At 43.7% G+C, this 20,794-nt stretch overlaps 1 protein-coding gene across 3 annotated transcripts in view; it reads left to right on the forward strand.

Moving 5' to 3' along the window:
• Nucleotides 1-20,794, forward strand: part of E2F3 (E2F transcription factor 3) — a 91,036-nt gene that overhangs the window by 58,683 nt on the left and 11,559 nt on the right. For 2 of the 3 annotated variants that reach the window (XM_031666956.1, XM_017957623.3), the window contains exons 2-3: nucleotides 18,625-18,736; nucleotides 20,003-20,204. In XM_031666956.1, coding sequence (XP_031522816.1) covers nucleotides 18,625-18,736; nucleotides 20,003-20,204 — 314 coding nt within the window. Of the gene's footprint in view, nucleotides 1-18,624; nucleotides 18,737-19,984; nucleotides 20,205-20,794 lie in introns of all 3 variants that reach the window. The other variant, XM_031666955.1, reaches the window with a different exon arrangement.

A 20,794-nucleotide genomic window follows, 5' to 3' on the forward strand; every position in this document is an offset into this window, starting at 1 on the left:
ATAGAAAGAATAGCACCCATGGAATGACATTAACAATACATTTGAAGGCCGGGCGCAGTGGCTCACGCCTGTAATCCCAGCACTTTTGGGAAGCTGAGGCAAGTGGATCATAAGGTCAGGAGATCGAGACCATCCTGGCTAACATGGTGAAACCCCGTCTCTACTAAAAATACAAAAAAAATTAGCCGGGCATGGTGGTGAGCACTTGAGTCCCCGCTACTTGGGAGGCTGAGGCAGGAGAACAGTGTGAACCTGGGAGGCAGAGCTTGCAGTGAGCCGAGATTGCGCCACTGCACTCCAGCCTGGGCAACAGAGCAAGACAATTACATTTGAACAGTCTTGTTTCTCTCCACAAATGCATTGTTTTTTCCACTACATTTCCCTTCATTTCTCATACATTGCCTGTGTTGTGTATGTCTACTTTTACTATGTATTTATTAACCTAATCCTATTTAGTAATGTTTTCAATGTTTTTAAAATTTTATAAAAAGATACTGTATACATTCTGGGGGTTTTTTTATTTGTTTTCTACTCAGTGTTCTGTTTGTGTGATTGGCCTGTGTTGATGACTATAGCCTGGTGCTAATGCTGCTCTACAAATTCTCGCATGCACATCCTTTTGCATATGTGCAAGAGTTTATGGTGCATATTGAGGAGTTGGTGGTTTTCACTAAATACTGATAAAACTCTTCTCCCAAGGGGCCTCCCCGTCAACCTCTGACTTCAAGCATGGTATCTGTTTCTTGTATTTTCAGCACTTGGTATTTTTAGACTTTGTCATTTTTGCCAACCTCATAAGTGTGAGAAGGCTATTTCATTGTAATTTATATTTCCCTGACTTCATATTTTAATATTTTCAACCATTTAGTAGTCTCTTCTAGGAATCCCCTATTCCTGTCCTTTATCTAATTTTCTCTTGGGTTATATGTTCTTTTCTTACTGGCTCCTCCTAATTCTTTACCTATTCTGGATAATAATGCTGAGGTAGCTTACCTTTCCATTGTTTTACTGTGGCCTTTTGTTGACAGACAGCACGTGTCATTTGTGCTGCCCTCCTGTGCAGTCTCTTGCTTACCTCAGTAGGTCTGGAGTTGAGTTTTGTATGTAGTTTGAGGGATCCAATTTTATTTTTCCGATACACAGTTTATTAAATAGTCCATTCTTTGCAGTATCTGCAGTGTCTCATTTGCAATATATGACATCTTCATGTATGCATGGAGCTGTTTCTTGGTTTTTTATTCTATTCTTTTGGTCTATTTACCTATCGGTATGCCTGTACATATTTCACTAATTCTTTTTTTTTTTTTTTTCTGAGACAGAGTCTCACTCTTTCGCCCAGGCTGGAGTGCAGTGGCGTGATCTTGGCTCACTGCAACCTCCACCTCCCGGGTTCAAGCGATTCTCCCGCCTCAGCCTCTCAAGTAGCTGGGATTACAGGTGCCCGCCATCATATCTTGCTAATTTTTGTATTTTTAGTAGAGACAGGGTTTCACCAGGTTGGCCAGGCTGGTCTTGAACTCCTGACCTCAGGTGATCCGCCCACCTCGGCCTCCCAGAGTGCTGGGATTACAGGCGTGAGCCACCATGCCCAGGCTATTTTACTAATTCCTGTAGTTACACAATAAAAACCTGGGTATCAGGCAGGGCAGGTCTCTCTCTTGTTCTTTTTGTTTTGTCTCTTTCTTTCTCTCTCTCTCTTTTTTTTTGAGACAGGGTCTCACTGTGTCACCCAGGCTGGACTCAAACTTCTGAGCTCAAGCAATCCTTCCACCTCAGCCCCCATTCACTCTTTAGCGCAGTCATAGCTCACCGCAGCCTCAAACTCCTGGGCTCAAGTGATCCTCTCACTTTAACCTCCAAGTAGGTGGGACTACAGGTGTGCACCACCAGACTTGGCTAATTTTTTTATTTTTGTAGAGACCGAGTCTCACGGTTGCCCACACTGCTCTTGAACTCCTGGTCTCAAGTAAATCTCCTGCCTCTGCCTCTCAAAGTGCTGGGATTACATGCATGAGCCCCACTGCACCAGGCCAAATCTCTTTAAAAGATAATCAATTTTAAAAATTAGTAAATTATGGCCGAGTGCAGTGGCACACACTTATAATCCCAGTGCTTTGGGAGGCCAAGGTAGGAGGATAGCTTGAAGCCAGGAGTTCAAGACCAGCCTGGGCAACATAGTGAAGTCCCGTATCTGTAAAAACAAAGAGAGAGATTTAAATGTGGAGGAGTTTACATTTACCCACATAGTTACCATATCTGATGCTCTTATTTCCTTGGCGTAGATCTGTTTTCCATTTGGCATTGTTTTTTTCTGTTTGAGGCCCTTCCTTTAATATTTTCTCTATTCTACTGGTGAAGAATTCTTTCAGCTTCCGTATCTCTGGGAAAAAGTCTATATTTTGCCTTTGAATTTTAAAAGGTTTTCGCTGGGTATGTCTGAGAATAAAGAGGAATTTAAAAATTCAGTTTCTCCTACTGTAGTTTCACATCATGCTTCTGACACCAGATGTGCCCGGTGAGGGAGTAGTTTCCTTAGACATCAAGGAAGCAATTCATTCTGCAGTGGACACCAGCTGGGTGTCCACCAATTCAGTTCCGACACCGTCTACCCAGAGATAGCATCAGATCCCACAGGTTGAAGGCTGAGCCCCGCAAGACTGCCCCCCACTTCCAGTGCCAGTCACAAGCCCCAGATTGTTTTACCTGCTTTTCTGACTGAATAGCTATAAATTGGGGTTCCCACAACCCCCTTCTTGGGTTTGATTAATTTGCCAGAGCAGATCACAGAAATCAGGGAAACAGCATTTACTGGTTTATTATAATGGATATTACAAAGGGTACAGATAAAGGGATACATGGGGCGAGGTACGGGGGCGGGAGTGTGGAGCTTGCATGTCCTCCCCAGGTACGTCACCCTCTAGGAAGCTCCATGTGTTCAGTTACTCAGAAGCTCTCCAAACCCAGTCCTTTGGGGGCTTTTATGGAAGCTGCATTACATAGGCATGGTTGATTGCATCATTGGCCATTGGTGATCAAATGGGCTGTTATCTGTTCACCTTGAAACTGCCTTGAAGTGCATCATAAACACAGCGGCTCTTTGTCAGTTAATCAGAGAGCTGTTTATCGGGCACCAAAGAATCCATCAGCTCCTCACACAGTTCCAGAGTCAGGCCTAGGGGAGAGGTTATCTCCTCCTTGCATTCCTCAGGTAGGTAGTCTGATCCCTTATAAACCATTTCCATTTTCTGATAGGACTCTCCTGGGTACCGCCATCCGCATTACAGTGTTCCTCTGACATCACCCCCAGACAGCATGGTTATTTCAGGTGTCGGGGTCAGTCTAGGCTCCACACAGGGCTATGCTTCCAGGATGTGTCTCCAGCGTCAGTCAGCTTCTACTCTGTGCCCTGTGGGCTCGGGCAATCTTACTAGCTCCCATTTAGCACATCCAATCAGTGTTGCTCAAAGGGTGGATTTACATGCCTTCTATTTTAGAGGACTGTGTAGGGGGAGCATTTTCCACTCAGATGTAATGTCCATTGCATGATAAAGAGACACAGCTATTTCTCATGAAGTGTGTTCAAATACGCCACCTCTCTCTAAACTTTTACTTTAATTCCATCAACCCTTACTTTCCTAACCGTAGCCTTCATTAGACCTTTATCAACAGGTTTCGTTAGTACAGTTCAGTACTAGCTAGGGGAAATGTTCCCCGGACAGACATGATATCCATTCCTAAAATCATTTAGGTAAAAAGACCCAACTTCCTTATATAAAGCCTACTTAAACATCCCAGCTTTGATCATCCTAGCAATCCTTACATTTTTATGTTCTCGCAATCTAACTGTAGCCCAAGTCGGGGCTTGCCCAGAGGGTTTTGGCAGCACAGTGCCTAAGGCTCCCATATCAAGGAGTCCCGGGAATTACTCTTCACCACCCAGACGATTTTCCCACTTGCGTCCATAAGGCTGTGGTTCCCCAGCAGGGGACTGGGCCAAGACACCCTTACTTGCTGTCTGTCAGTCTTTATCTTGATTAATCTGCCTGACTATTGCCCCAGGCAATTTCAGATCAGATCCTTCATTGTAATCTCTGCCTCTGACTTTTTAAATTTCTCCACACTAGGGTAAATGTAGCAAACATTTTTGGAACCCCTTAATTTTGGGAGACCAGCAGGACTTCCCTTTGATCCAACCAGCCTTTCACAATGTTGCATTACATTTTATTTCAGTTTCTGTTTTATTCATCCTATTTTTTTTTTTTTTTTAATTTCCATAGGTTATCGGGGAACAGGTGGTATTTGGTTACCTAAGTAAGTTATTCAGTGGTGATTTGTGAGATTTTGGTGCACTCATCACTCCAGCAGTATACACTGCACCCAATTTGTAGTCTTTTATCCCTCACTCCCCTGAGTCCCCAAAGTCCATTGTGTCATTCTTATGCCTTTGCATCCTCATAGCTTAACTCCCACCTATGAATGAGAACATCCAATGTTTGGTTTTCCATCCCTGAGTTACTTCACTTAGAATAACAGTGTTCAGTCTCATCCAGGTAGCTGTGAATGCCATTAATTCATTTTTTTATGACTGAGTAGTATTCCATCGTATATACATACCACAGTTTCTTTATCCACTTGTTGATTGATGGGCATTTGGGTTGGTTCCACATTTTTGCAGTTGTGAATTGTGCTGCTATAAACATGTGTGTGCAAATATTTTTTTCGAATAAGACTTCTTTTCCTCTGGGTAGGTACCCAGTAGTGGGATTGCTGGATCAAATGGTAATTTCTACTTTTAGTTCTTTAAGGAATCCCCACACTGTTTTCCATAGTGGTTGTGCTAGTTTACATTCCCACCAGCAATGCAGAAGTGCTCCCTGTTCACATCCACGCCAACATCTTTTTTTTGGGGGGGGGAGGGGGCGGCGGGGTGCAGAGTCTTGCTCTGTCACCTAGGCTGGAGTGCAATGGCGTGATCTCGGCTCACTTCAATCTCCGCCTACCAGGTTCAAGCGATTCTCTTGCTTCAGCCTCTTAAGTAGCTGGGACTACTGGTGCACACCACCACTCCCGGCTACTTTTTGTATTTTTGGTAGAGATGGGGTTTCACCATGTTGACCAGGCTGATCTTGAACTCTTGACCTCAAGTGATCTGCCCACCTCAGCCTCCCAAAGTGCTGGCATTACAGGCGTGAGCCACCACAGCCAGCAATTATTTTTTGATGTTTTGATTATGGCCATTCTTGCAGGAGTAAGGTAGTATCGCATGGTGGTTTTGATTTGCATTTCCCTGATCATTAGTGACGTTGAGCACTTTTTCATATGTCTGTGGGCCATTTGTATACCTTCGTTTGAGAATTGTCTATTCATGTTCTTAGCCCACTTTTTGATGGGATTTTTTTGATTTTTTCTTGCTAATTTGTTTTATTCATCTCATTTCTTAATAACCACCTAAAGATTTCCACCCTACTGGGACAAGTCCCATGACTCTTCTCTTTCTTTTTCCTCTGTTTCACCCCATCAGTGTGTTCTTTTTTTTTTTTTTTTTTTTGAGACGGAGTCTCGCTCTGTCGCCCAGGCTGGAGTGCAGTGGCGTGATCTCTCACTGCAACCTCTGCCTCCTGGGTTCAAGCAGTTCTCTGCCTCAGCCTCCCAAGTAGCTGGGATTTCAGGTGCCTGCCACCACGCCCAGCTAATTTTTGTATCTTTAGTAGATATGGGGTTTCACCATCTTGTCCAGGCTGGTCTTGAACTCCTGACCTCGTGATCCACCTGCCTCAGCCTCCCAAAGTGCTGGGATTACAGGTGTGAGCAACCACACCCGGCCCAGTGTGTTCTTATTCACCTTATTTCTTAATAACCATAAAAAAATGTCCACCTTCCTGTGAGGAGTCCTGTGACTCTCCCCCCCAACCCACCCTTCATCATTCTCTTAATTAACCTAATGTTTGTATTAGCATCTGTAAGACTCATGAGGGGAAGCTGAGCCAGTACATCTCATAAGGTTTCTTGAACTATCTCTCGATTTGTGGCAACAAGGTTAAATGAGGCATCCACATTAAAGGGGTGCCCCTAATCGCATCATTTACCATGACTTGGGTAGCAAGGCATATTCAGTGGTTGAATAATTCAGTGGTCATGAACCCAGGCCCCACATGGCATGAATACAAAGCGTATCAGCTGTTTCAGCTTGACATTTATAGGTGGAATCAAGCAGTCCCCCTTCTTCCAACATTCAAAACCAAAGACACTGCTCCCGAATTAGTTACTCTCATAGTGCATTTTAGTAAAGGCTCCTCAGGAAACTGATGACACCAGTCTAAAAATTGAAACAACTCCTTCACACTATACCTTCTGCTTTCAATGGTCTCTTGATTTTGCCCTTTCCCCACACTGCCTTCTTGGTGCCCAAAGTCCTTAGGGGTGCTTTCTGATGTCGCTGCATAATTTTTCCCTTGCGGGAGCGGGGTTCTTTGAGGCTGCTGGCTGAAGCATAGACCGGCTGAAATCTGAACTTGGTCTGGCATCAAGGTTTGGCCCAGCACTCTCTTTTTACTTTCATTCTAGCTATTACAGGTAACAATAACCAAGGAGTTGCATATTTTGCTTTTTTCTTATTAGTTTGCATTTCTTCATGCATTCAGCAAACCACCTTCCAGGGAGTTAGATTGATCCACCTCTAGATTCCATTGGTAGCTTTTACCTTTAGTGACTGATGTCGGCCCAGCTGCCACTCCATACCATGGGTGACCATGTGGGCACCCAGGAATCCATGTTTTCTCACCCCCCAACCCCTTTATCCATTTTCTTCCCAAACATGAGCTACAGATGTTCTAGCAATCCCGATTCTGACACCAATTCTGAAAATGCTGAGGAATGAACAAACTCGGTTTCTCCCACTATTTTCGCATATTACAGTTGTGGTTGGGGGGTTTCCCCAGGCATCAAGAAAGCAATTCATTCTGCAGCGGACACCAGCTGGGCGTCCTCCAATTCAATTCTGACACCGTCTACCCAGAGAAGTGTCACATCACACAGATTTCAGGGTTCAGTCCCACAAGACCACCCCTAACTTTTGATGCCAGTTGCAAGCCCCAGGTTGTTTTAACTGTGCCTCTGGCCAACCTGCTGTCAGTCGGGGTTCCCACGCCCCACTCCTCATATTCGGTTAATTTGCTAGAGCAGCTTACAGAACTCAGGAAACATTGATATTTACTGGTTTATTATAAAAGATATCACAGAGGATGCAGATGAAGAGGTGCACAGGGCAAGGCACGTGGGAAGGAGCACGCAGCTTCCATGACCTCCTTGCATGCGTCACCCTCCAGGAACCTCCTTGTGTTCAGCTACCTGGAAGCTCTCCATACCCTGTCCTCTTGAGTTTTTTGGAAGCTTCATTATGTTGGCATGATTGATTAAATCACTGGCCATTGGGGATCAACTTAACCTTCAGCCCCTCTCCTCTCCCTGGGGGTTTAGAGATGGGTCTGAAAGTTCTCACTCTCTGATCCTACCTTGGTTTTTCCAGTGACCATTGTCCATCCTGGAGCTACCTAAGGGCCTTCACTCAAATCATCAGCACACAAAAAGATACTTCATCTTCTATAGTAAGCGGGCCTACCCTCCACCGAGACTGATAAAGTGAGGGGTTTTCTAAACATAGGAGAGAAAGTTCAGGTGCTGGACACTCAAATAAAATGACAGATGTTCCCCTCGGGCATCGACACAGTGTATGCAGTGAAGGAAAATTGCAGAATGACAGCCATGCAGCAGACTTGGAGAACCCCTAGCTAGTCTCAGGTCTGGATATCAGGAGGCCAGAGAGCTTCAGGCAGGAGGAAAAGTGGAGATTTGGTAGAATATCTGATGTGATGGAGAGTTGGAAAAAATTTGAGGATTTGTTGAAGGCAAATGGTACCAATGAGCTAGAAAGACAATTAGAAACTCCAAAGAAAACAAACAAGCTTTACAAGAAAGGATATATAGTCTCAGTATATTATTTGATACTGCAGTGAACACTGTTTATATAGTCATGATGTACAGCACTGGTTTTTTATTTAACCAAAACTAATGAGGTAACTATTGGGGGGAAATGCAAGAAGTGAGATGGGTATCGTATCATTGAAGGATGTCAGTACATTAGAACTAAAATGGCTAAACCAAAAATAGCTGTGTGAGCACATCACTTACAGATACAGAGGTGACCACCAGGAGAAATAGTAGAGGTGGTTCCCCCAGCAAGGTAGCCATTATAGGCTCTCTGAGCTAGTGGGTTTTGAAAAACCATGTGCATCTATTTGTTTTTTAATTGTCTTAAATTATTCTTAAGAACAAAATAAGTGTATGTAGAAAGGACCGCAGTCACCAGTTCACAAGTTAAATGGCTTTTATTCCAAAAGTTCTAAGTCAATGAGATGGCTTTTCCTTTAGAAACATTCATATATATGTGGTTAGATTCCCAAAGTAGTCCACAGATACAGGTTATAGTGAAATTAAAATATCCTAGTTTAGAAATCAAAAGAAGAGAAATGACCAGTTTTGGAGTCCATTCTGGTAATCCAAGTGAGCAAGGATGGGGATACGGTTGGAGTTTTCTGCACACCTGTTCAGTTCACCAGTTATTCTTCTCTGAGATAGTCTGGTTTGTGATTAGGCTTCTCACCGAATGACTCACAGAGGATGCTACTCTCGTTAGATCCTGCACTTACCTCTCGCTGTAAAAAGCTGGAGAAGACTTTGGAGCGCTTCATCTTAGGTAACCTCCCCAATGACAGGTTGACACTAGGAGTGCATTTAGCTTAGCACGAAAGGGACTATAAGCTGTCCCCCTTCCTCATCATTCTGTACCCAAAGCCCCTCCCTACTGACAAGCACCTCCAAACCAGGACTTTTCAAAAGATCTGCTTCTGTTATTTGGACAGCCCATTCAACTCCCCTGACTTCACTCCCTTATCTGCATCACACGGCTCAAGAGTTGTCACCTCTTAACAATCTCTCCAGACCTCTACCCACTTCTCCATGCACCCCTCTTCATGCCCTCCTGGACCCCACCCTGGGCTCACTGCAGTATTCATTCATAATACATTTCCCATTGTTTGCTTGCCTGTACACTTGTTGATAGCAGGGACTACCATGTTGCCTTTAGAATCATATGCCCATGCAGGGCTTGGTACATAGCAGGCACTCAATAAATATTTGAATGGATTCAAAAATGATCAGCGAGATAGAGTTAATACATAGTTACAGCTGAAAACTAACTTTTCTTAAAATCCTCATGCCCTGACCTACTAACCTAATGGCCGGAGTCCAAGTGAGATTCAGCTGTGGTCTGCTCTGAAGCTGGAAATTCCCTCCTTTGGGTTATTTCACTGATGTACTTAACTTGGTCTTCATTCTTTTTACTTCCATTTTATTTCACTTTCCTTCTTCCTTTGTTCAAAAGACCTGTCTCATCTTTGGCTTTGAGGCAAAAGGTATCATCTATCAAGTTCTGTCCCTTTCCTGATCTCCTATTAACTAGGGAGAAGGGAGTTTATTTTAGCATTCACAGTTTGTTAACATACAGCAGGCCATGCCTTGTGCTTGATTTAATTTTTCCTGTGGCTCAGCTGCATGGTGGATAAGAACATCCCTTCCCTCCCCACCACAGAGCTGGATGCCCTTTCTGGTGGCATATCCTATTTCTGTTTTGAACCCGTACATATTGAATGGTACATAAGACGTTCAACAGTCTAGAAAATAAACCACCAGACTTCTGTTTAACCCCAAATGGAAATGATATTGCTTTTCTTGTTATGCAAGTAACCCACGCTCACTTTAAAATGATTTTCAAATATAAAAAGCTAAAAAGAAGAAAGTAAAATCACCATAAGCCTACTATCCAAAGATTAATGCTTTTCAGCTATTTGGTGTGTGGTATGTATCCTTAGCTACTTGCTTTCTATGCATATAATTTTCTTACAAAAATAGTTTTACTATTCACACCTGCTTTTTTTAAAAAGTTACATATGTCGCTGTACATCATTATTAATTGCATAACATTTCAAGATATAAATGTACAATAACTTACTGAATTTTTCTTCTGAGGTTGGGCATTTATGTTGAATATATAGGCTGGGCACAGTGGCTCACACCTGTAATCCCAGCACTTTGGGAGGCCGAGGCAGGCGAATCACCTGAGGTCAGGAGTTGGAGACCAGCCTGGCCAACATGGTGAAACCCTGTCTCCTATTAAAAATACAAAATTAGCCGGGCGTGGTGCTGCACACCTGTAATCCTAGCTACTTGGGAGGCTGAGGCAGGAGAATCGCTTGAACCCAGGAGGCGGAGGTTGCAGTGAGCCGAGATTGCACCATTGCACTCCAGCCTGGGCAAAAAGAGCGAAACTCCACTCAAAAAAGTAAAATAAAATAAAATAAAAATATGTTGGACATATGTGGAAAAATCAAATATTCAAGAAACAGGCTGTGCTGTTTTTAATAGACAAACCCTAGAAACAACCTAAATGTTGAGGATGTACTCCAAGAAGTAGAAATGCCAGTTAGTATGGTATAATGTATATGTAGACAGATCGCTTTTTCAAATAAGATCAAAAATTGCAGAAATATAAACATGAAGTCATTGCTCGTTTAATTTGACTTCCCAGAGATAACCATCATTAACATTTGGTGTGGATCTATTTTCAGGCCTTTTCCTCTATGGATTTAGGAAAAATTTTAGTGAAGTCTGTGGTTTCATGGTTTTTTATATTACACATATCTCTGCAACTTTAATTTTTCTTCTTTATATTTCTTGAAAGTCTTTTGAAGTCATCTATAGAGATTAAACTCCAGCCTGCCCCCCTCCAACACACACACACACACACACACACATATACACACACACACACACTCACTCACATCTATCCCTTCTGCAGGTTGGTAACATTGGAGCTTTGTAATTTACCTGCTAAGGGACTTTGGGAATTTATTCCTTGGTTCATTCAAAATAAATAAGTCAATTTGACTGAGTGCATGCCATATGCAAGGCTCTGGGGAAACTAAGCTGCTTATGACCTGAGCTTAGAGTCCAGTGAGGAAACCTGGAGTGTGCATTTGTCATCATAGTAAAATCGTGCAGTGGCAGCACAGATGTTGCTATGGAAGCAGAGGAAGGACATCTCAATAAGGCCAAGGGTGTCGTGGTCACTGACAAAGTATTTGAATAGATGGAGGTTCAAATCCTGGTATCTGTGCCAAACGTGGAGGCTCACATCTGTAATCTCAACACTTTGGGAGGCTGAGGTAGGAGGGTCATTTGAGCACAGGAGTTCAAGATCGGCTTGAACAAAATAGCAAGACCTCATCTCTACCACAAAAAAAAATTAGCCACTCGTGGTGGCGCTACTCAGGAGGCTGAGGTGGGAGGCTTGCTTGAGCCGGGAGTTTGAGGCTTCAGTGAGCTGTGATCACACCATTGCCTTCCAGCTTGAGTGACAAAGGTAGACCCTGTCTCTAAAAAAATGAAAAATGAAAATTCTAGTATCTGTCCCTTGTTAACTGAGACCTCGGGTAAATCCTTAACTTCTGTCTCAGTGCAAGCTGGGTGTAGTAATTCCTACCCCACAATGCCAGCATGAATATTCATTGGGAAAATCATTATAGGAGAGGAGTATTGAATGTCCATTAGTAGATGTCTGGTTAAGTAAATAAATCATGGCATATTAATTAGTACAATATTATGCAGCTATGAGAAATGAGATCATTCCATGTGTTCTGATAGGGTCTAACTCAGACGTGTTATTAATAGAAAAGTGTGTGTTTTGCTACGATTTACGGGAAAGACGTTTTAAAGATGGGATGGTAGATAGTCTAGGTAAATACAAGTATGTATATGGCTTTCTGAAAGGATAGCCAAGTAACTTCATAGTGCTTGCCTTTGAGGAAGGGAACTGGGATCAGGAGTAGGGAGAAAGTTGGCTTTCCATTTATACTCATTTATGCTGCTTAAATTACCATACACATTTATTGTATGTAAAGAAGAGTGTGTCATTAAGGCAATGTCAATTTAATATATAGCTATTCAAATGGTTTTATATGGGACTTTTCACAATCTTTTCATTAAGTAGTTATAAGCATGGACTTGTAGGTGTGCTTACTGTCTGTAGAATCTTGGAAAAGTTAGTTAATCACGCTAAACCTCCCTTTTCTTCTATAAAATAGGAATTAATAATCACCTTATTAAGGTTGTTGTGAAAATAAGATAACAAAATTGAGTGGAAAACAGTTAACATGGTGCATAGCATATTATAAGCACTCAAATGTTCGTTGTGTAATAATTAATACTAAAAGTCTATATCAGTGGTATTAATAATAATCTAACTCAGCTGCCTTATACCAAAAAGGAATATTTGTGGGCTCACACACATGAAAGTCTGTGGCATGTGTGCCTTTGGGTATGGCTGTAGCACCTCCCTTGAAGGGATTGGGACTCAGCCTCTCTCCAGCTCTTCTGTGTTGGCTCACGTTCCAAGTAGCTCCAGGCTTGCAGCCTACTGGCCTAATAATGCCCAGTGAAAAGAACCCAGTACTTTCCCAGTGGTTCCCAAGAAAAATCCCAGGATTGACTGACTCATCCTGCATTGGTCATGGTCTCATCCTTACCCCAGACACTTGAACCTCGGGATTGAGGCCAGGATTCAGTACTCACCTCTGCAACCTTGATGGAAAGAGTCGTCCTAAAATGTTCAGCAGTCTCAAGTCTTTTCTTTTCATGCTTGGAGACTAATAGAAACTAAGAACATCCATAAAGCTCCTTCCCCAGTGGAAAAAAAATAGAGGCAACAAATATCAGGCAGGCAGACTATAGATGTTCCCCACTGACACCAGTGGTATTTCTTTTGGGGTTTTATTTGTTTTTGTTTAGAGAGAGAGATATGGGAGTCTTGCTGGGCTGCCCAGGTTGGTCTCAAACTCCTGGGCCCAAGTGATCCTCTTGCCTCAGTCTCCCAAATACCGGGGACCACAGGCGCATTAGCATTGCACCCAGCTCTAACTACATACATTTTCCTACATAGATTTTCAGAAATGCTTACCAGTACAACTGTTTCATTGCAGAGGCATGTTACTGTCCATTGGGCTAAGGTTTTAATGTTAGCACATACCTTGTCTATAGTACAAGTTACCCTTGGAAGTCCTGCCGGAAGGTGCCGTATGGAGTTCTACACAGAATCTCACAGAGCCAGGCTTTCCCACCGCTTGGGACCAAATGGCTCATCCTTCTGTTGAGCACTGGATTAGTTGGTTGTGTTACTGGTAGGGGCCATGTAATGTAAAGATCTGTGCATGAACAATGAATACCTCTCCAACCAGCGCGATGCTCCCACTGTGAACTGACAAAAATTGAGATGACCCAGAGAAGAGATTTCTGTCCACCCTGGTGCTCAGCCCAGGGCAGGGTGGTGGAGACAGAGCTCACCCTCACGATTTAAATCCTGCCATATAGTTTTTTGTCTTACCAGGCGTGTGTGCTTGAAGTTGCTAAGTTAAGCATTAAAATAATGCTGCTCCATCAAATATCAAAACTCTTAGCCCTTTTTCAAGAGATTCGAATGATTGCACCCATGTTCAGATCTGAGACCAAACAGGTAATATGTGGTCCCCACAAATCCAGTTCCGCCCTCCCTGTTCACTAAACAGGGGAGGAAAAACAACAGGATAACCCAGCAGGAACCTCCATTCTGAAAAGGGGAAATGACATAAAGTGCTCACCTCCTGCTTCTTGTCATGTCCTCAACAGGGACAGCAGTTTGTAGAGCCTGTAAGTCCACCCTGAGTTCCACCTCCTGGGAGGAATTCTGAGGCTGCCCCTTCTTCACACCTCACTTGTTTCTGGTGTGGCTTTTGGACCTAGTGATTGACTTCCTTAGAGGTTCAACATCATGGGCCTTCACTTTCTAGACTGAGAGATTCTCCAGCAATAAAAGTGCCTTTAAATTTTAGTAGCTTGTCCATCTAGCATTTAGATTTGGTCAATTTATGATTTGGTGCTTAGTAACCAGAGTTACACGTGAAGACTAGTCCTGGTCTTTCCAAGTTAGGTCTCAGTCACTTAGCAGTAGACCTCTGGAAATTTCCCTGACCTACAGTTTAATGCTTCCATAGGCCTTTGCCTCATGGCAGTCTGAAACAGTAGCCTGGGAGAGAGAGACAAAACAAATATGCCCCCAGCCTACTGGCCAGTGGTTGGTTCTTTACTGCTGAGGCACAGCCCTACGTCCCTAAGAGTTCTGGGTCCCAGACTCTTTTCCGAGTTTGTCTTCCTTCTGTTCACTTTATTTTTATTTTTTGAGACAGAGTCTTTCTCTGTCACCCAGGCTGGATTGCAGGGGCACCAACCTCCACCTCCCAGGTTCAAGCAATTCTCATGCCTCAGCCTCCCAAGTAGCTGGAACTACAGGTGCGTGCCACCACGCCAGGCTAATTTTTGTATTTTTAGTAGAGTCAGGGTTTCACCAGGCTGGTCTCAAACTCCTGACCTCAGGTATCTGCCTACCTCGGCCTCTCAAAGTGCTGGAATTACAGGCGTGAGCCACTGTGCCCAACCCATCTCTTGACTTTAATTTGGGCAGAGAATACAGCTCTATGTCTCCTTAGATTGCTTTCTGTAGAGAAGGCCTCCATAGCAAAGCTGTTTTCTTTGAGGCGGGCCAGCCTCAGATGTAGTTTCTCTCTATCTGTAGTATCTTCCTGGCGGTCACAAGAAGTGACCAGCACACTCTGCCACTCTAACAAGGCCTGCCAGCTCCCTGTCACGCCATAGCCATCTTGACTCAGCCAGTTCCACAAGCTGTCACTGGCAACAGCACAATTCTAGGTTCCCAACTCAAAACACTTTAAGCAGCCAAGTGCAGTGGCTAACGCCCATCATCCCAGCACTTTGGGAGGCCGAGGAGGGCGGATCACGAGGTCAGGAGATTGAGACCATCCTGGTTAACATGGTGAAACCCCGTCTCTACTAAAAATACAAAAAATTAGCCAGGCGTGGTGGCAGGCGCCTGTAGTCCCAGCTACTCGGGAGGCTGAGGCAGGAGAGTGGTGTGAACCCGGGAGGCAGAGCTTGCAACGAGGCAAGATCGTGCCACTGAACTACAGCCTGGGCAACAGAGTGAGATTTTGGGTCTCAAAAAAAAAAAAAAAATGCTTTAAGCAAAAAGAGTTTGTTGGCTAATGTAACTGGAAAGTCTGGGAAAGATCAACAGTTGCCCCCAGGGCATGACCAGAGCCAGAGTTTTGAGTGGTGGTCTCAGACCCCTCTCTCTCCTTCTCTCCACTGTGCTTTCCTCTGGGGAGGCCCCATTCTCAGGCAGCTTTAGGCTCCTCACTTACCAACCTTACTGGAAAGACATACCTGCTTCTCGCCAGACAGTTCCAGAAACATTCCTGGGGTTAGCCTTTGCTCCTCCAGCCTTGGTCATGAGCCATTCAACCTGTTCGCAGTGGGGGCAGAGAGGGCAGGATGGGACACAATGATTAGCCAGGCCTGGATCACCTGTGTGCACAGATGCGCTTAGACCGGGAAAGGGATGGCTCCCCAAGGAACAAACAGGGAGCTTCTGCCTGATAAAGAGGGAATGTTTGCTGGACCAACCACAGCAGGCCCACACACGGACTTGACAGAATGGCTGGGAGGGGAAGATGAAGTCCAGCAAGCAGATTGTCCTTCCGGGGCCATTAGAGTAATGTTTAACTCAGCACTGCAGTAGAACAATAAGGTGTGCCACTGAGGCAAGCCACACCGTAAAAAAATATATATAAAGAAACGTGAAATAATTTTAATGCTACATCTGACCCATTAACAACATTGGGGTTAGAGGTGCCCTGACACAGTCAAAACTTTAGATATATCTTTTGATTCCTCTAAACTTAACTAATAGCCTGCTGTTTGGGGTTTTCATTATTATTTCAGTGATGGGGGTCTTGCTATGTTGATCAGGCTGGTCTTGAACTCTTGGCCCCAAGTCATCCTCCTGAGTAGTTGGGATTAGCGGTGTGAGCCACACATCCAGCCCTAATAGCCTCCTGTTGACTGGAAGCCTTACCAATAACATAAATAGTCAATTAACACCTTTTGTATGTTATGTGTATTATATACTGTATTCTTACAATTAAGCTAGAGGGAAACTGTTATTAATAAAAGAAGGTTTGGAGTGAATGAAAGTGGAATCCACAGGCTAGATTTCCCTCATCGGCCAAGCAGACCTAGAGGTGAGGGTGTGTGAAATAGGCCGTGCTGGCCAGAGCGGGGCTTTGCCTGAGGGTCTTACTCTTTTCCCCTAAGATCTAAAGCTGGGTTTCTCCAACTTCAAGGTGTATCAGAATCACCTGGAAGACCTGTTAGATTGCTCAGCCCCTTTCCCAGAGTTTCTGATCCAATGCATCTTAGGTGTGCTCTAGAATTTGCATTTCCTAGCAGCAGAACTTGGTCCAGGGTTCAAAGTGTAGAAGACATATGGGCATATAGAACAGCTGGATGAAAAAAATAAAATAAAGAAGAGAAAATAGATTTACTGTTAATTACTGGAAGTGGATTATCATAAAATTCATCCTCGTCATCTTCACATTGAGGAAGCTGTGGTGAAAGAAAAAGAGGAGGGGTTGGTCTTTTTGTCTCAGGGATGGCAGAGGAGGAAGAAAACCCACATATAAGTGGACACACTCATGGCCGGGTGCAGTGGCTCATGCCTATAATCCCAGCACTTTGGGAGGATGAGGTGAGAGGATCGCTTGAGCCCAAGAGCTCATCACCAGCCTGGGCAACATAGGGAGGTCCCATCTCTACCAAAAAAAAATTTTTAATTAGCCAGACATCATGGTGTTCACTTGTGGTCCCATCTACTCGGTAGGCTGAGATGGGAGGATTCCTTGAGCCTGGGAGGTCAAGGTTGCAATGAACTGAGATCACACCACTGCACTCCAGCCAGGGCGACAGAGTAAGACCCTGTCTCTAAAAAAATAAAATCAGTGGACACGGACAATCCAAACCCATGTTGTTCAAGGGTCAGTTGTATTTTATTTATTTCATTTAATGTGATCACTACTAAAATTGTTGAGATAATTTTACCCTGTTTTGTACTAAGTCTTCGAAATTCAGCGTGTATTTTACACTTATACCACGTGTCAGTTTGGATGAGCTAGCAGCCAGTGGCTATTGTAGTAGACGGTGCAGGGTTAGCTGGTAACTTTCCATAGAGGGGCTGAATATCCAGCTTCCGCTGATAAGTTATTACATACATTTTCACATCATGGGGAGTTATTTTGAAATTGCAAATCTCGGCTGGGTGTGGTGGCTCACGCCTCTAATCCCAGCACTTTGGGAGACCAAGGTGGGTGGATCACCTAAGATCAGGAGTTCGAGACCAGCCTGGCCAACATGGCGAAACCCCGTCTCTACCAAAAATACAAAAATTAGCTGGGAGTGGTGGCGTGCACCTGCAGTCCCAGCTACTTGGGGAGGCTGAGGCAGGAGAATCACTTGAACTTGGAGGTGGAGGTTGCTGAGCCGAGATCACGCCACTCCACTCCAGTCTGGGCAACTGAGCAAGACTCCGTCTAAAAAAAAAAAAAAAAATGCAAATCTCATTAGAAGAATCTGCCTGAAAATGAGCCTAAATACATATTTTTGTGCTGCGTGTCTGGTTGGTGCCACTTATTTCCTAAAACACCTGTCATACCCATACAGTTGGTACTTAACAACTGCTTAACCATCTATCTTTTCTCTTGGACTTGAAGCCTCTTATCTATCTTGCTTACTAAGCCCAATGTCTAGGTACCTAGAAGACACTTTGTGGATATTTTAAAATTGAATTGGAGTTAAATTAAACACTTAGACGAGGACTTCTCATTTGCCAGGCTTGGTGAGAAAATGGAGAAAGTAATATTGGTTGAAGCCCAAAATTGCATGTTTGCAGTATTTGTTTTCCCGATGAAGGACCATTTGTAGTCTGTGACTAGTTGTGTTACTATTCAATCACCCTTTCTCTCATTGAATATACAGTATATAGAGAGAGTGATTGAAAATCTACAGAAACCCAGGCTCTGTGCCAAGCGCTGGGTATACAAAGATAAATGGGAAACAGTCCCTGCCTTAAAGGAAATGAGAAACAGATAAGTCTTGCAGTAATACCGAATAAGTGTCATGATACAAATAAACACTGAGTGTTTGGGGAGCACAAGGAAGGGGGTCCAACCCAGGTCAGAGAATAGAAGATGGGCAGGAAAGACTCACTGTGGAAAGTGAATTTAAGTCCCACGGCGCCTGTGATATTCTTAGCATCCAGCCCCATGCCAGGCACGTGATGTGTTGAATCAATGAACAAAGTGACTCCTGAACCTAATGCTGAAGGATCACTGTGTTTGTCCATCTGGGTGTGGACGGATGATCACGGCAGGTGAAGAGAGTGTGCATGACAACCCGGCCTCCAAAGCTAGAATCCTGGCTCTAGGGAATGACAAGATGCTGAGTGGGGTGGAGCAGAGGGGTGAGAGCTGGCATGAGCCTGCAGCATTTGGCAGGCCAGCCCACAAACTGCCTCCCTTCTTGTTCTTGTCCATATGACCGGTGACGAGAGATCGCACTTTCTTATTACAGGCAAAGCGAAGGCTGGAGCTAGGAGAAAGTGGTCATCAGTACCTCTCAGATGGTTTAAAAACCCCCAAGGGCAAAGGAAGAGCTGCACTACGAAGTCCAGATAGTCCAAAAAGTAAGGATCCTTTCATCTCTTTCCTTATTCTTCGTGGTGTGGAATTTCCAACTTTCAAAGCTTATGGCCGGAAGGATGCCGAGGTGTGAATAATTCTGGCGTGTTTTGTTCTTTTTCATTTCTTTCTGTGCTTATCCAAAAAAATAAATACAATGTCAGCAGACAACCGGTGAAAGGCTACAGAGTCACGCTGGTACCATAAGGGAAGGCTTCTTTTAACTGTATGCAGTTTCATTTTCCAACTCGGAATACGAGCTTTTGGCATCATTCTACATCAAATTTAATTTTAACTTCCCTTAATGGACATTGCTTCAGAGTCTGAGGCAAACTGGATGTCCACGAACTATGCCAGAGTCACTAGTGTCTGTGCCGACCTCAATCTCCAGCTCAGCATATGGTAGCGTAAGAATTGATTGAGCCCAATACATTGCAGGCTGTTTCTCTTTCTGTCAAATACTTTTACCGTTTCTTGTGGGAGAGAGAGAAACGTAGGTTAGAAATAGCCAAATAGTCCCTTTATGTATGTGTTTGCATTTAACATAAGGGCTAAATTAGACTTTGTTCTCTCTCTTCCTGTAGTTCATGCATTAGGCAATCCACAAATGGTGTGTGGCACTAAATTAAAACCTTGACTTGTGCACCTATGGGGGAACAAGTACAATATTAAATAAGGAAATTTCCTTTAAGAGAGATGGGGAGATTTGGCAGAAGACTTTTCCAGGTAATTATTTATCAAAATGAAGCATTATTTGGAAAATTGGTGAACAGGTGATACATGCACACACAGATACCAGAGCCTGAAAGGCCATTTGAGACGGGTCTGTTTAAGACCTTGTCCTGCAGTGCTAGTGAGATTCATAGCCTGGCTCCATCACCGTAGACCTCATGTGTGCTGGTCCCCTGAGGTCACAGCACTCTTTCATTCATTTGAAAGATATTTTTTAGCTCCTGCTATGTGTAAATTCTTCATTAGAGACAGGGAATCGTGTAAGCCAAGGTAGAAACTTGAGAAATTCAAGGTGAAATGCTTTCATCAAACCCTGGAATTTTTACTGTCCCTTCCTGTTCTAATAAAAAACTTTCATAGCTTTCTATGACTTGCCAACAACAACAGCAATGACAGCCTTGCTTCAGATACTAATACTTTGGCTGCAGTGGGAAAGAGAGCTTGCTTGACTGCAAAGACACCCTTCATTTCTTTACCTTTCCCCCTATCCCCCACCCGCTCGGTTTTTGTTTTTCTTTAAGCTCCAAAATCTCCCTCAGAAAAAACGCGGTATGATACGTCTCTTGGTCTGCTCACCAAGAAGTTCATTCAGCTCCTGAGCCAGTCACCCGATGGGGTCTTGGATTTGAACAAGGCAGCAGAAGTGCTAAAAGTGCAAAAGAGAAGGATTTATGATATCACCAACGTTCTGGAAGGCATCCACCTCATTAAGAAGAAGTCTAAAAACAACGTCCAATGGATGTGAGTAGGAGTCCTCCCCATGCCCTGGCTCTGAGGGGGTCGTTTCAAACTGCCTGGTTTCTTAGTTCGCGCTTTCACATCCATGCCCACAAATTCTTTTCTTTTCTCTCCTACTGTTTTCTTCTCTCTCGTTCTCTCTTCCTTCCTCGGCTTCTAAGCCAGAAGTTCAAAGTCTCTTTACAAAGAGACTTTGTTTAGATACTGTCAGAGATAAAAGGATTTATATTTGATCAGCATCAAGCAAGGGGATCCTTAAAGAGGTCCCTACAACTGGCAAATGGACTGCTATTCATCTGTTACATTGATGTCTGTGTGCACCCACATGTGTATCTGACAGATGTGTACACGTCTTCAGCTTGTTTCTAATAAGAATCTGGAGATGATGGCTTGTGGGTTATCTATGTGTATATGTACAACTGCATAGTTACAGAGTATCTTTATCCATGGTTCTAATAGCAGATTAACTCACTTTCTGAGTAAATTAAGGCAAGACTTAAATGCCTCCATTTCGTCTGTAGAGCAGGGATGGTAGCATGATACTTATACACCCACCTGTATGATTACATATGTAATATATTTTGTGATTTTTA

The sequence above is a fragment of the Papio anubis genome, chromosome 6, assembly GCF_008728515.1.
Source record: "Papio anubis isolate 15944 chromosome 6, Panubis1.0, whole genome shotgun sequence".
Taxonomy (NCBI): Eukaryota; Metazoa; Chordata; class Mammalia; order Primates; family Cercopithecidae; genus Papio; species Papio anubis.